This window comes from Emys orbicularis, chromosome 3 (assembly GCF_028017835.1).
Source record: "Emys orbicularis isolate rEmyOrb1 chromosome 3, rEmyOrb1.hap1, whole genome shotgun sequence".
Classification (NCBI taxonomy): domain Eukaryota; kingdom Metazoa; phylum Chordata; order Testudines; family Emydidae; genus Emys; species Emys orbicularis.
This window is the reverse complement of record NC_088685.1, coordinates 71,502,236-71,519,037: the sequence shown is the minus strand read 5'-3', so window position 1 is coordinate 71,519,037 and position 16,802 is coordinate 71,502,236. Positions and strand designations below refer to the sequence as shown.

The 16,802-nt window shown below is 40.4% G+C and overlaps 1 protein-coding gene across 2 annotated transcripts in view; it reads left to right on the top strand.

Moving 5' to 3' along the window:
• Window positions 1–16,802, top strand: part of RNGTT (RNA guanylyltransferase and 5'-phosphatase) — a 449,379-nt gene that overhangs the window by 11,650 nt on the left and 420,927 nt on the right. For both annotated transcript variants that reach the window (XM_065401183.1, XM_065401182.1), the window contains exon 2: window positions 4,592–4,701. In XM_065401183.1, coding sequence (XP_065257255.1) covers window positions 4,592–4,701 — 110 coding nt within the window. The remainder of the gene's footprint in view (window positions 1–4,591; window positions 4,702–16,802) is intronic.

Here is a 16,802-nt window from a genome sequence, read left to right as displayed (position 1 = left end):
AAGCACTCTATTTTATATAGAATGTTGCTGTTCCATGATGCTGATGGGGAGATCTCTGTTACTGTGGAACAGTTATAATGAAAAGGGCTGACAGTAAATGGACGCTTCTGACACTATCTGGCTCTTTTAAGGCCGTCTTTGGAACACTTCACACTTAGAAACCATCAGAACTGATGTTTACATGGTCAGGCTTACAAACTGACATTTTAAATTCCTATTTTCTTGTTCTGGCCATGCTGAATTTAAATGTTACTTTTAGGGCTGTCGATTAATCGCATTTAATTCATACGATTAACCCAAAAAAGTAATTGTGATTAAAAAAATTAATTGCGATTAATCGCAGTTTTAATTGCACTGTTAAACAGAATATCAATTGAAAATTATTATATATTTTTTACATTTTCAAATATATTGATTTCAATTACAACACAGAATACAAAGTGTACTGTGCTCACTTTGTATTATTGTTTTTGCTTACAAATATTTGCACTGTAAAAATGATAAAAGAAATAGTATTTTTCAATTCACCTCATACGAGTACTGTAGTGCAATCTTTTTATCGTGAAAGTGCAGATATTTTTTTGGTTACATAACTGCTCTCAAAAACGAAACAGTGTAAAACTTTTGAGCATACAAGTCTACTCAGTCCTACTTCTTGTTCAGCCAATTACTAAGACAAACCAGTTTGTTTACATTAACGGGAGATAATGCTGCCTGTTTCTTAGGCTACGTCTTCACTACCCGCCTGAATCGGCGGGTAGAAATCGATCTCTCGGGGATCGAATTATCGCGTCTCGTTGGGACGCGACAATCGATCCCCGAATCGACGCCAGCGCAGGTAGGAGTAAGCGCCGTCGACGGGGGAGCCGCGGAGGTCGATTTGCCACCATCCTCACAGTGGGGTAAGTCGGCTCGGATACGTCGAATTCAGCTACGCTATTTGTGTAGCTGAATTGGCGTATCTTAAATTGGCCCCCCCTCCCCCCTCCAGTGAAGACGTAGCCTTATTTATAATGTCACCTGAAAGTGAGAACAAGCGTTCGCATGGCAGATTTGTAGCCGGCATTGCAAGGTATTTACGTGCCAGATATGCTAAACATTCATATGCCCCTTATGCTTCAGCCACCATTCCAGAGGATATGCTTCCATGCTGATGACGCTTGTTAAAAAAAAATGCAGTAATTAAATTTGTGACACAATTCTCCCCACGGAGTTCAATGTCTCCTGCCCTGTTTTACCCCCATTCTGCCATATATTTCATGTTATAGCAGTCTTGGATGATGTTCATTTTAAGAACACTTTCACTGCAGATTTGACAAAACGGAAAGAAGGTACCAATGTGTGATTTCTAGAGATAGCTACAGCACTTGACCCAAGGTGTAAGCATTTGAAGTGCCTTCCAAAATCTGAGGGACGAGGTGTGGAACATGCTTTCAGAAGTCTTAAAAGAGCAACACTTTGGTGCAGAAACCACAGAACCCGAACCACCAAAAAAGAAAATCAGCCTTCTGCTGTTGGCATTTGACTCAGATGATGAAAATGAACATGCGTCGCTCCGTACTGCTTTGGATTGTTGGAAGAACATAAGAACGGCCATACTGGGTCAAACCAAAGGTCCATCTACCCCAGTATCCTGTCTTCCGACAGTGACCCATACAAGGTGTCCCAGAGGGAATGAACAGATCAAGTGATCCATCCCCTGTCGCCCATTCCCAGCTTTTGGTAAACAGAGGCTAGGGACACCATCCCTGCCCATCCTGGCTAATAGCCACTGATGGACCTATCCTCCATGAATTTATCTAGTTCTTTTTGAACCCTGTTATAATCTTGGCCTTCACAACATCCTCTGGCAAGACGTTCCGCAGGTTGACTCTGTTGTGTGAAAAAATACTTCCTTTTATTTGTTTTAAACCTGCTGCCTATTAATTTTATTTGATGGCCCCTAGTTCTTGTGTTTATGAAAAGGAGTAAATAACACTTCCTTATTTACTTTCTCCACACCAGTCATGATTTTATAGACCTCTATCATATCCCCCTTTAGTCATCTTTTTTCCCAAGCTGGAAAGTTCCAGTATTATTAATCTTTCCTCATATGGCAGATGCTCCATACCCCTAATAATTTTTGTTGCCTTTTTCTGAACCATTTCTAATTCCAATATATCTTTTTTGAGATGGGGCGACCACATCTGCATGCAGTATTCAAGATGTGGGCACACCATGGATTTATATCGAGGCAATATGATATTTTCTGTCTTATTATCGATCCCTTTCTTAATGATTCCTAACGTTCTGCTCGCTTTTTTTGACTGCCACTGCACATTGAGTGGAAGTTTTCAGAGAACTGTTCACAATGACTCCAAGATCTCTTTCTTGAGTAGTAACAGCTAATTTAGACCCCATCATTTTATATGTATAGTTGGGATTATGTTTTCCAATGTGCATTACTTTGCATTTTTCAGCATTGAATTTCATATGCCATTTTGTTTCCCAGTCACCCGGGTTTGAGAGATTCTTTTGTAGCTCTTTGCAGTCTGCCTGGGACTTAACTATCTTGAGTAGTTTTGTATCATCTGCAAATTTTGCCACCTCACTGTTTACCCCTTTTTCCAGATCATTTATGAATATGTTGAATAGGACTGGGCCCAGTACAGGCCCCTGGGGGACACTATTTACCTCTCTCCATTCTGAAAACTGACCATTTATTCCTACCCTTTCTTTCCTATCTTTTAACCAGTTACCAATTCATGAGAGGACCTTCCCTCTTATTCCATGATTGTTGACTTTGCCTAAGAGCCTTTGGTGAGGAACTTTGTTGAAGGCTTTCCGAAAATCTAAATACACTATATCCACTGAATCCCCCATATCCACATGCTTGTTGACCCCCTCAAAGAATTCTAGTACATTGGTGCGGCATGATTTCTCTTTACAAAAACCATGTTGACTCTTCCCCAACAAATTATGTTCATCTATGTGTTTGACAATTTTGTTCTTTACTATAGTTTCAACCAGTTTGCCTGGAACTGAAGTCAGGCTTACCGGCCTGTAATTGCCAGGATCACCTCTGGAACCCCTTTTAAAAATTGGCATCACATTAGCTATCCTCCAGTCATTTGGTACAGAAGCTGATTTAAATGATGGGTTAAAGACTACAGTTAGTAGTCCTGCAATTTCACATTTGAGTTCCTTCAGAACTCTTGGGTGAATACCATCTGGTCTGGGTGACTTATTACTGTTTAGTTTGTCAATTTGTTCCAAAACCTCCTCTAATGACACCTCTATCTGGGATAGTTCCTCAGTCACCTAAAAAGAATGGCTCAGGTTTGGGAAGCTCCTTCACATCCTCAACTGTGAAAACCGATGCAAAGAATTCATTTAATTTCTCCGCAATGGCCTTATTGTCCTTGAGTGCTCCTTTAGCATCTTGATTGTCCAGTGGTCTCACTGGTTGTTTAGCAGGCTTCCTGCTTCTGATGTACTTAAATTTTTTTTTTGCTATTACTTTTTGAGTCTTTGGCTAGCTGTTCTTCAAATTTTTTTTTGGTGTTCACATGGCACTGTTGTGGCTGGTGTCGCAAGATATTATCGAGCAGAACCTGTCATCAGCATCGAAACGTCTTCTGGAATGGTGGTTGAAGCATGAAGGGACATATAAATCTTTAGTGCATCTGGCATGTAAATATCTTGCAATACCGGCTACAAAACAATGCCATGTGAACACCTGTTCTCGCTTTCAGGTGACATTGTAAACAAGAAGCGGGCTGCATATATTGCCCATAAATGGAAACAAACTTGTTTGTCTGAGCTATTGGCTGAACAAGAAATAGGACAGAGTGGACAATTTTACATTGTTTTATTTTTGAGTGCAGTTATTTTTTTGTACGCAATTCTACATTTGTAAGTTCAATTTTCATGATAGAGATTGCATTACAGTACTTGTATGAGGTGAATTGAAAAATATTATTTATTTTGTTTTTTTACAGTGCAAGTATTTGTAATAAAAATAAATATAAAGTGAGCACTGAACACTTTGTATTCTGTGTTGTAATTGATTTCAATTACATTTGAAAATGTGGAAAACATCCAAAAATATAAATAATGGTTTAAATAATTTTTTTAGTTCCTCTAATCCAGTGTTTCCCAAACAGTGGGTCCCAATCCACCAGTTGATCCCAGGAAGGTCCTAGATGGGATGCCAGATCTAGGTTGGATTAACCCATCTCTGGGCCCTAGGGAAACATACGCTTCTCCTGGCCCCATGCAGAGTAGAGACCCCAGTGGGGAAGGGGAGATTGGAGAGTGAGCCATCTCTGCACTTTCCCCACACTGCTGGCTCCTCTCCTGTAGGGCTGAGCCCGTCTTTTCACTCCAGGTATTGTGATGTAATGCACGGTGTTGCAGTGCCACTCAGGTTAGGCCAGGCCATCCCTCCATCATGACGTAGGGGCAACAGGCCAAATTTTCCTGAGCTTGTTTTTAATTAAATCTGTTAGGTTATTGCTGAGCCTCTGTGAAGCTGTTCTTCATATAGCTTTAAAATCACTTGTGAGTATGTGTATATATACATACTATAAAATTTTATTTTGTTCTATAGGGAAGTTTTTGCCTTTGAAGACAATGTTAGGACCAAGATACGATGAACAGGTTGCTGAAGAGAATCGCTTCCATCCCAGTATGCTGTCCAACTATTTAAAGAGTCTGAAGGTAAGTTAACATTTTATAAAAAAAATAATACATATGCATACTGAAGAAAATGTAATAGATGGTTTCTGTTGGACCATTGGTAGAAAAAAAAATCACAAATGCTGTAATTTCCCCCCAAGTTTTTCTCTTTCTCTACAGGATCCTAGCTTTCATAAAAAAGCATTAGTGTTAATAATAAAATTGTAGTTGCCCTCATAATCTAGCATTGCTCAAAATTCTGCAGCTAAAAAATTGCATCGAGAAGTGTGAACTAATTTTTTCTTACTATCCTCACCTCCATCTCAATGAGATGCTAATATCATTGTCAAACTGCAGCCAATTTAAATGTTAACAGTATTACAGATAATATGCATGTACATACACCTCTACCCTGATATAATGCTGTCCTCAGGAGCCAAAAAATCTTAACCACGTTATAGGTGAAACTGCGTTATATCGAACTTGTTTTGATCAGCCGGAGTGTGCATTCCATCCCCTCTTCCCCCCCCCCCCCCCCCCGGATCTCTGCTTTACCGTGTTATATCCAAATTCGTGTTTTATCAGGTTGAGTTATATCAGGGTAGAGGTGTAATTATAAAGTTGTAGTGTTTCCCTTTGTGCTGAACGCCCTTAAAAGCAAGGGTAAGAGGCATTTAGGACATAAATGATAGCCTTCTTGTGTAGTAGGTCCTGACTTCCAGGCATATCAGTTTCTGCTGTGTGTGATGCCCCCGTATGCATTATATTGTTACCCCAGCCATGGAATCCAGCTTGAGCATGGAACGAATCTACAGCTTAGATGGTAAGGGAAAGGCTGTTTTTTCTATGTAGTGTGTTTTTTGCGAAGTCTTGTTTAAAACATTTATTTCAAAAGATTTGTAGAATAGCATTCAAACTATGCAAAAAACAATACAGCTTAAAAGTAAAAATAATATGCCTTACTCCCTTCTGGCAGGGTGGCTCCATGCTCCATCAAGAGTTTGTGGTACGTGCTTTATAACCAACCCAGTGTGTATGGGTGTACCACTGAGTATGCGCTATATTAGGCTAGAGCAGTGGTTCCCAAACTTTAACAACCTGTGAACCCCTTTCACTAAAATGTCAAGTTTCGCGAACCCCCTCCTAAAAATGAATATTTCCAGGGATTTTCTCCTTTACCTGAGTATAAATTATAAAAGCAGTGACTTGGAAATATAAAATTTGTTTTTATGGCATGCTTATTACACACTATTTATTATTTATTATTATTTATAATTACAGTATTTTTATTACATTAGGAAAATGGCAACACTCTTCCAGATCTCACTTTTGTAGTTTGTATCACTTTGAATAAGCCTGTTATAAGACAAGGCTCCTATGTTTCATCAAGAAGTATCAGATGAAACAGCATGAAGGTATTTAAGAAGCCAACTCAGAGTTCCTCCTACACAAGCATTCAGGTCTTGAGCAGTCCAGGCAAACAACGCATGTTACAACAAAGCTTAAACTTGTTCTTCATAATTTTTAAAACAATACTAGCTGCCTATTTAATTTTAAAAAGAGCAAAAAATATCCACCTCCCTTTCCATTTCTTATAAGTCTTGAAGTTTAAATCTCCTCAGTGTGATAGATAGGCTTACTTTGATCTGCTTAGCTCTTGGAAGTCCAGGGGCTCTGTGCTGCTGGCCCCATGCTGCCCAGGGTCCCTAGGGACAGGTCTGTCCGCCATTAGGGAATTTTTTCCTGAGAACCCCCTGTAACATTTCGCGAACCCCAGTTTGGGAACCACTGGGCTAGAGGGTAAAAGCTGTGTTTTAAAAGAAATTTGAGTTAGCAACATTGATATTAAAAAAACCCCACTTTTTAAAATTAGGCCTTGTCTAAACACAGAAGTTGCACCAATTTAACTTGAATCCAGTTATAAACAATGTTGTTAAGCCAGCACAAAACTCTACATAGACATTTTATTTCAGTTTGAGGGATATATTTATATTAATTTAGCTTAAGAAGATTACAACCAGGTTTATGTTCATTTGTGTGTCTACGCAGCCTTTTGCACCTATTAAATTAAATAGATTTTTAAATCACACTTTTAGTTAAACTGGTGCAACTCTGTAGACATTCCCAGGGGGAGCTAGGCCTAGTAAATCTGGAATTATGGACTTGTAAAATAGGAAAAGAAACTTGCCAGTTCAACTGAACTCTCCTACAGCCCTTTTTGTGGGGGATAGATGTATTGGATTTTCTTCTCTCCATGTGTATGCCAGTTATGGTTAAACAATGGCAATTTAGGAGCAAGCTTATTTGGAGACCCAGGCAATTAAAAAACCAAAACTTTTCTCTTACTATTGCTTCCAAAGTCTGCCTGTCTGCTTGTGAACCTTATCTATGTAGATTTTTGTCTTCCTAATATAGGCTTCTCTGCCCACTCATTCTCGAAGGTTGAAATTTGCTCTTGCAATGCTTAAAAGTGACCTGCAAAGTATTTTTTAAAAAATGATCTTGATCATCATAAAGAAGTAAAAAAAAAACAACCCCAAAAAACAAACCCCTGAAAAATTATTTTGGGAGGGGAAGGTTGAAAGGAGATTTGAAGTTTGGAATTCTCTCTGCTTCTTCATCCTTGTCACTTATTTTATTTGGTCTTGTGGGTAAGGCACAGAACTGGGAATAAGGTGATTTGGGCTCTATTTCCAGCTTTGTTGCAGACTTTATGTATCACTTTGAACAAAATATATAAATCTCAATCTGTTTATTAGTCTCTAAAATTGGAATAACACCTATGTCATGGGTGCTGAGGCTTATTTAATAAATGGTCGTATTGGGGTCAGAAACAATGCTGAACTGTATTGACTACAGAAACTAGAAACTGTAATGAATAAGTAAATCTTTCTTTCAAACTACAGTATGATTACTTAATTCCATTTCAGAGGATGAGTACAGAATTCCTTGGTTTCATTGCTACACAGAGAATTTGTCAAAGGTTGTTGTGAAGTAAATTGGTTTATACCTTTCCAGTAGCAGCTCAGCATATGTATTTGTAACAACCAGTCTCCTATGTGCCAGGGGAGTAGAATATCTCTAAGTTTGCTTGTTAGATGGTTGTACACTATGTGATACAGCAGGGCCAGAGAACAGCAGGAGAGTGGTAGATGGGAGGTATATAAGCTGTATGATGATCAAGGCCTTATACCCTGTGGACTAGGAAAAGGTTACTACAGGGTAATTGGAGCACCTGGAGCCAATTAAGGCCCTGCCCAAGACCTAATAAAAACTCCCTGCTTCAGTCAGACAGGGAGAGGGAAGGAGAGCTGACCAGAGTTCAGAGGAGTATTGCTGTTAGCCAGAGGACCAGGAGAAGGGAAACCCTATCCAAGCAGAGCAGAGGGACTCCCCTGGCATAGAGGACTGAGGGAAACCTTACCCAAGGGGAGAGAGGGTAAGCAGCCCATGAAGCTGAAGGGGCTGGGATCCGGAGTAGGAGAACAGACCTGGGTCCCTTCCCCGCTACCCTCTCTCTCCCACAAGAGAGAGCTAACAACACACAAGAAGAGGGGCAACGGACTACCTGACCCACCTCACCAAGAAAAAGCGCGGGATCCACCACAGTACTGTTGGCCATTTGCCACACCTAGTAGATGTAGCCATATGGTTCCAAAGGCAACCCCATTTGCAAGTACACCTGCAATATAGGTTCCAAGATTCTTGTTTTGTAAAGGCTTGTCATGAACTGTAGAATTTTGCAGATTTTGAATGTTTTCCAAATTTTTTGTTGTTGTTGTTGTTTTTGCCCTTACAACATGTAAGAGTATAAAGGAAAATTAAGTGCACAGTAGATGCAGTCCTCACTAGTGTGCTGCACAAAATGGAAATATTTTGCTAGCTTTTTAAAGCTTTCTAATGCTCCTGGTCACAAATTTAAGAACTTAAAGTAAGAGTGTGCTGAGTCCGCCCATTTTGTGTTCAACTTGTGCCTGAATCAGTTGTCACTGAAGCTGTTGTGATTCTGTTCTATTTGTAAGAAATCAAACAGTCAGAATCAGCTAATCATACAGTTATTGGCATGAGGGCCTTTGTTTTGACTGTTTAGTTCACAAGTGATAAGCAAAGTTCTGCCTGTGTAATTAATCCAACAAACACTTTTAATTGTTCAGAGCCACAATGTTGCTTCTACTAACTAAACATCTGCCATTTGAAAGTATGTGGATATTGGCACTCTGAAACTTGCCAATATATTTAATAGGCAGAAGATTACTTGGGATCATCATATCTCAAGAACAGCAATTTAGCAATAAACACAATAATGGATGAGTATGCAGCTGGAAAATGGATTATCTAGAGACAAAGAGAATTTTCCATAGACAGTTGTTAACCAGCTTACTTTAATTTGTTGAGTATTTGTACTTTCAGCAGCTGATCAGATTACTGGAGCCTGGTTATCGCCACCTCTCCACACTTCTCTCTAATATGTATGGGAAATTTTAGCAGACCGTCATGATTCTGATTTTTAAAACCGTGAAATGCTATTAGATTACTGGAGATGTTTGGACATAGTGAGTCCAAAAATAATTAAGACAACCTCTAAATGACTAAGACTAAAAAAAACACCGTTCCATATGGGCAGATTGTTCTGTAATAGCTGACTGCGTGGTTTCTTGTCCTCTCCTCTGAAACACGTGCTACTGGTTACTGACTGGCTGGATGTTGGACTAGATGGAACAGTGGTCTGATAACGGTATGGCAACTACTGTGTTCCAGTACTACATAGTCTTTTCTCAGTGACACTTGGAATAGACGGGAACATCCACAAGAACAGTTCTTTGCTGCATTGAGAGGCTTTTGACAATATACCTGCAGAAACCACAATTTAAGGTCTTACTGGGCATGCTTAATAAATGACAGGTTTCCAAAGATAGCATCCATATAGTGGTCTGAGATGATAGAGCTAACATAATAAAAGCTTTGGGTGACTAATATGCATGAGATGTGATGTTTCTCATGCTGCAGCTCTGTGTCAATAATTTATTGTCAGAACTACCCTTTGTGGACATTCCTGGTTTACATCCCAGAATTTGCTCAAGCTAATGTTACTTTTCCATCTTTAAGTTGCATCATAGAAGGTGAGCTAGGCATGATTGTTTGAAGATGCTATGATTTGATGTCAAGTATCAGAGGGGTAGCCGTGTTAGTCTGAATCTGTAAAAAGCAACAGAGGGTCCTGTGGCACCTTTAAGACTAACAGAAGTATTGGGAGCATAAGCTTTCGTGGGTAAGAACCTCACTTCTTCAGATGCAAGTAATGGAAATCTCCAGAGGCAGGTATAAATCAGTATGGAGATAACGAGGTTAGTTCAGTCAGGGAGGGTGAGGTGCTCTGCTAGCAGTTGAGGTGTGAACACCAAGGGAGGAGAAACTGCTTCTGTAGTTGGATAGCCATTCACAGTCTTTGTTTAATCCTGATCTGATGGTGTCAAATTTGCAAATGAACTGGCCCTCAGCAGTTTCTCTTTGGAGTCTGGTCCTGAAGTTTTTTTGCTGTAAGATGGCTACCTTTACATCTGCTATTGTGTGTCCAGGGAGGTTGAAGTGTTCTCCTACAGGTTTTTGTATATTGCCATTCCTGATATCTGACTTGTGTCCATTTATCCTCTTGCGTAGTGACTGTCCAGTTTGGCCAATGTACATAGCAGAGGGGCATTGCTGGCACATGATGGCATATATAACATTGGTGGACGTGCAGGTGAATGAGCCGGTGATGTTGTAGCTGATCTGGTTAGGTCCTGTGATGGTGTTGCTGGTGTAGATATGTGGGCAGAGTTGGCATCGAGGTTTGTTGCATGGGTTGGTTCCTGAGTTAGAGTTGTTATGGTGCGGTGCGTAGTTGCTGGTGAGAATATGCTTAAGGTTGGCGGGTTGTCTGTGGGCGAGGACTGGCCTGCCTCCCAAGGTCTGTGAAAGTGAGGGATCATTGTCCAGGATGGGTTGTAGATCACTGATGATGCGTTGGAGAGGTTTAAGCTGAGGACTGTAGGTGATGGCCAGTGGAGTTCTGTTGGTTTCTTTTTTGGGCCTATCTTGTAGCAGGAGGCTTCTGGGTACACATCTGGCTCTGTTGATTTGTTTCTTTATTTCCTTATGTGGGTATCGTAGTTTTGAGAATGCTTGGTGAAGATCTTGTAGGCGTTGGTCTCTGTCCGAGGGGTTGGAGCAGATGCGATTGTACCTCAGTGCTTGGTTGTAGACGATGGATCGTGTGGTGTGTCCGGGGTGGAAGCTGGAGGCATGAAGGTAGGCATAGCGGTCGGTGGGTTTTCGGTATAGGGTGGTGTTAACGTGGCCATCACTTATTTGTACGGTGGTGTCTAGGAAGTGGACCTCCCGTGTAGATTGGTCCAGGCTGAGGTTGATGGTGGGGTGGAAGCTGTTGAAATCATGGTGGAATTCTTCCAGGGTCTCCTTCCCATGGGTCCAGATGATGAAGATGTCATCAATGTAGCGTAGGTGGAGAAGGGGCATGAGTGGACGAGAGCTGAGGAAGCGTTGTTCCAGGTCAGCCATAAAAATGTTGGCATATTGTGGGGCCATGCGGGTGCCCATAGCGGTGCCACTGGTCTGGAGGTATATATTGTCACCAAATTTGAAATAATTGTGCGTGAGGATAAAGTCACAGAGCTCAGCAATAAGTTGTGCTGTGTCATCATCAGGGATACTGTTCCTGACAGCTTGTATTCCATCTGTGTGTGGGATGTTTGTGTAGAGAGCCTCTACATCCATGGTGGCTAGGATGGTGTTTTCTGGGAGGTCACCAATGCACTGTAGTTTTCTCAGGAAATCTGTGGTGTCACGGAGATAGCTGGGAGTGCTGGTGGCGTAGGGTCTGAGTAGGGAGTCCACATATCCAGACAGTCCTTCAGTGAGAGTGCCAATGCCCGAGATGATGGGACGTCCAGGATTTCCAGGTTTGTGGATCTTGGGTAGTAGATAGAATAACCCCGGTCGGGGCTCTAAGGGTATGTTGATTTGTTCCTGTGTTAGTGTAGGGAGTGTCCTGAGTAGATGGTGCCGTTTCTTAGTGTATTCCTCAGTGGGATCTGAGGAAAGTGGCCTGTAGAATTTGGTATTGGAGAGTTGTCTGGCAGCCTCCTTCTGGTAGTCAGACCTGTTCATGATGACAACAGCACCTCCTTTATCAGCCTCTTTGATGATAATGTCAGGGTGGTTTCTGAGGCTGTGGATGGCATTGCGTTCTGCATGACTTAGGTTATGAGGCAAGCGATGTTGTTTTTCCACAATTTCTGCCTGTGCACGTCGGCGGAAGCATTCTATGTATAGGTCCAGACTGTCATTTCGACCCTCAGGCGGAGTCCATGTGGAGTTCTTCTTCCTGTGTTGTTGGTGGGAGGGTATCTGTGTATCAGTGCGGTGTTCAGTGTTATCTTGAAAGTATTCTTTGAGTCGGAGGCGGCGAAAGTAGTCTTCCAGATCACCGCAGAACTGTATCATGTTCGTGGGTGTGCTGGGGCAAAAAGAGAGTCCCCAAGATAGGACAGACTCTTCTGCTGGGTTGAGTGTGTAGCTGGATAAATTGACGATATTGCTGGGTGAGTTAGGGGTACCCCTGTTGTGGCCCCATGTGGCAGGTAGGATTTTAGACAGCTTACGGTCCTTTTTCCTTTGTAGAGAGGTGAAGTGTGTAATGTAGATCTCCTGTCTTATTTTAGTAAAGTCCATTTGTGTGGAGGGTTGGTTATTTATGAAAGTCTCCAGGTTGGAGAGCTCTTTCTTGATGTTTTTCTGTTTGCTGTATAGGATGCTGATCAGGTGGTTCCTCAGTTTCTTGGATAGTGTATGGCATAATCTCTCACTGTGGTCTGTGCAGTATGTAGATAGCAATGGATTTTTCACCTTCAGTCCATTTGGTATGATGTCCATCTGTTTGCATTTGGAAAGGAAGATGATATCTGTCTGTATTTGTGCAAGTTTCTTCATGAGGTTGATAGATTTCCATTCCATACGGCTAAATGCAGTGCCTTGCATGGTGTCAAGTATCAGAGGGGTAGCCGTGTTAGTCTGAATCTGTAAAAAGCAACAGAGGGTCCTGTGGCACCTTTAAGACTAACAGAAGTATTGGGAGCATAAGCTTTCGTGGGTAAGAACCTCACTTCTTCAGATGCAAGTAATGGAAATCTCCAGAGGCAGGTATAAATCAGTATGGAGATAACGAGGCTAGTTCAGTCAGGGAGGGTGAGGTGCTCTGCTAGCAGTTGAGGTGTGAACACCAAGGGAGGAGAAACTGCTTCTGTAGTTCAAGATCACCTCGCCCACAGACAACCCGCCAACCTTAAGCATATTCTCACCAGCAACTACGCACCGCACCATAACAACTCTAACTCAGGAACCAACCCATGCAACAAACCTCGATGCCAACTCTGCCCACATATCTACACCAGCAACACCATCACAGGACCTAACCAGATCAGCTACAACATCACCGGCTCATTCACCTGCACGTCCACCAATGTTATATATGCCATCATGTGCCAGCAATGCCCCTCTGCTATGTACATTGGCCAAACTGGACAGTCACTACGCAAGAGGATAAATGGACACAAGTCAGATATCAGGAATGGCAATATACAAAAACCTGTAGGAGAACACTTCAACCTCCCTGGACACACAATAGCAGATGTAAAGGTAGCCATCTTACAGCAAAAAAACTTCAGGACCAGACTCCAAAGAGAAACTGCTGAGGTCCAGTTCATTTGCAAATTTGACACCATCAGATCAGGATTAAACAAAGACTGTGAATGGCTATCCAACTACAGAAGCAGTTTCTCCTCCCTTGGTGTTCACACCTCAACTGCTAGCAGAGCACCTCACCCTCCCTGACTGAACTAACCTCGTTATCTCCATACTGATTTATACCTGCCTCTGGAGATTTCCATTACTTGCATCTGAAGAAGTGAGGTTCTTACCCACGAAAGCTTATGCTCCCAATACTTCTGTTAGTCTTAAAGGTGCCACAGGACCCTCTGTTGCTTTTTATGATTTGATGAAATGTCAATTACAAAATACTTAGTTGCCTGCTGGAAAATAGCTGTACTTTTAATTTTCTCCTGATTGCTGTAGCCAGGAGGGCCTTGCAAAAATCAGGGTGGATAAAAATCAATGTTTAAAAAAAAAAAAAAAAAAAAAAAAAATCAAATAAATTGGAATTTTTTTATTTAAATCGGACTTTTTTGATAAAATTATTTTTGAGGAAAAAACCTGTCTAAAGATCGTTTTAATTAAGATACATTATAGCTCAAAGATATCTCATCATGGAATAGGGATTATAAATTCTAATTCTATAGTATGAGACAATATATTCATGTAATGTTTAAGAAAAGTTTTGTAAGTGAGTTCCAATAGTTCGTGGATTAGGGACCCAATTTTATGGGATTCCAGGGGCTTCTGTATAGATTATTAAGGTTAATCTTTCTATCTACCCAATGGGACTCAGTGCTCAGTAAGAGACCATCAGAGATGCTTAGTTTTGTAGTTCTCAAACTGTGGATTTGTATCTCCAGAGATAACATGCTTGTTAACAGCAAAAGTGATTTTAAATAAATAATATATAGGGATGAGACCTCAACCCTATTTTCCTTCTGCAAATTTGTGTACATAGTCAATCCCTTACCTCTCTCTAAAAGTGTAAAGTTTCAAAAAGTTCAATGAATAGAAGATTGTTGGGGGTGGAATAGATCTGGACAAGGATAAGAAGTCTGGAGATAAAAGTGAGAAGGGAGGGACAGGCAGTAGAAACAAAAGTGAAACTGTTTGAGCAGCATATGCCAGAAGTCTCAAGGTCTTTCTGAGTGTAGCCTTCATTGATTTGAGATCTACGATACCGTTCTCTCACTAGAAGGGAAAACCTATAATGGCAGCAGGCCGTAAAACAGACCCAATTTGGAAATATTTTAATGAAGATCCTCTACCTGTGGGTAAGACAGGCATGCGTGCAAAATGCAAAGAGTGCAACAAAGAAATGCAAGGCCTGGTTGCCCGAATGAAACAACATCATGAGAAGTGTTCCTTCTCAGGAGGAAGCTGCTTTAAAGATGATGAAAGGAACATATCTGAACATGCAGGATCTTCAGGTTGGTAAACTTTTTTATTTCATACTTTTTTCTTAAGGACTGCCTGTTTTCCTTCTGGACTATTCTTGAATTCTCATGTTTGAGCAAAAAATATAGTTGTTACTCTATCGGACTATCATTTTAGATGCAGTTGTGATTAAAAAATAAATAGCTGAAATAGGCAGATCTTCCTTTTACAATTTCACCTTTAAAGTATACCGAGTGTCAGTGAATGCAATGAGTAATACTAAATGAACAGTATGGTAATAATTATTAAATAACCACATTGACTTATTTTGTTTAGGAGAATCCATCCTCAACATACAGGATTCTGAAGAGTATCCACCTTCAAGATCACCATCATTTTCTATAGTTTCAGAGTTATCTGCCAATGATAGTGTTTCAGTCACATCATGTATGTCACATAGCCACAGTATATCACCTGTAGCAAAAAGAAAAAAAAATCTCCGTCATCCAAAAACAGCCATAGATAAGTTTGTGATAAGAACCAGCAGATTACAAAAACAGGTAATTGATTAAAAAATTGCCCGGTTTGTTTATGCAACAAACTCTCCTTTCCTTATGATTGAGAAACCGCACTTCATTAACATGGTTCAGTCATTAAGACCAGGATACAGTCCACCCAACAGAGCAGATGTCACAGGGAAATTGCTGGATAAAGTGTCTGAAAGAGAAATTGAGCAGTGTGCAAAAGGTCTAGAGGGTAAAATTGTTAACCTGAGTCTTGATGGGTGGAGCAGTGTCCACAGTGATCCTGTTGTATGTGCTTGTGTGACAACAGAAGAAGGGAATGTCTTTCTTACAGAAACGATACATCAGGAAATGTGCACACAGCAGAATACTTACAAGAAGTAGCAGTAAAAGCTATAACAAACTGAACAAAAATTAAAATGTCTAATATGCAGCTTGGTCACAGACAATGCTGCAAATGTATCCAAGATGAGAAGAAATTATTTAGAAGAGATTCCCAAGTTAATAACATACGGTTGCAGTGCTCATTTGATGCACCTCCTAGCCAAAGACTTCAGTTTTCCAGAAATAAAGGCTAATGTTGAAATTGCAAAATACTTCCGTAACAACCACTTTGCAGCAGCTGCTCTGAAAAAAGTGGGAGGAACCAAGATAACTCTCCCACATGACGTGTGAGGGAACTCAGTAGTGGATTGTTTTGAGCACTATATCAAGAACTGGCCTAATCTGATGACAGTTTGTGAACAAAATCGTGAAAAAATAGATGGCACTGTCACAGCCAAAGTTCTCACCATTGCGCTTAATATGTTGAAGACATGCTGAGTACCCTGAAGCCTATTTCTGTAGCCTTGAACAAAATGCAGGGAAATAGCTGTTTTAATGCTCATTTTCTTGCAAATATTCTCAATACTTGGTACCAGTGTCAAACCTTAACTGCTGAAGAAGAGAAGTTGGCTATGACATGGACATCCAGAAATCATCCCTCCATAATGCCAACTATAATAAACTTCAGAGCTAAGGGTGAACCATTTAAGAAATATATGTTTGCTGATGATTTAAAGAAAGTCAAACCAGTGAATTGGTGGAAGTCACTTAAGCACTTGGATTCAGAGTCTGTTGAAGTGATAATCTCACTTTTAACAGCAGTAGCTTCTTCTGCTGGTGTAGAAAGAATATTTTCTTCCTTTGGACTAATTCATTCCAAATTGAGAAGTCATTTGGGACCTGAAAGAGCAGGAAAGCTTGTTTTTCTTTTCCAGATTATGAACAACAGGAAAATGAAGGTGAAGATGACTGAGTTAGCTGCAGAAGCCAATATTTTAAGTTTCTCATGTTGACCTGGATAACATAGTCAATTTTATTTTTTTTAAATATTTCATTTAACTATTTTAGTTAAAAACAATTTTAACAAAAACAAACCTGATTTTAAAAAAACTTGAATGTTTAACTAAATTCAAAAATTCATATGCTTGTTTTGTTAAACTATTATATGTTTGCTGTTGAAGAAAAAAATCCAGAATACATAATGATGAT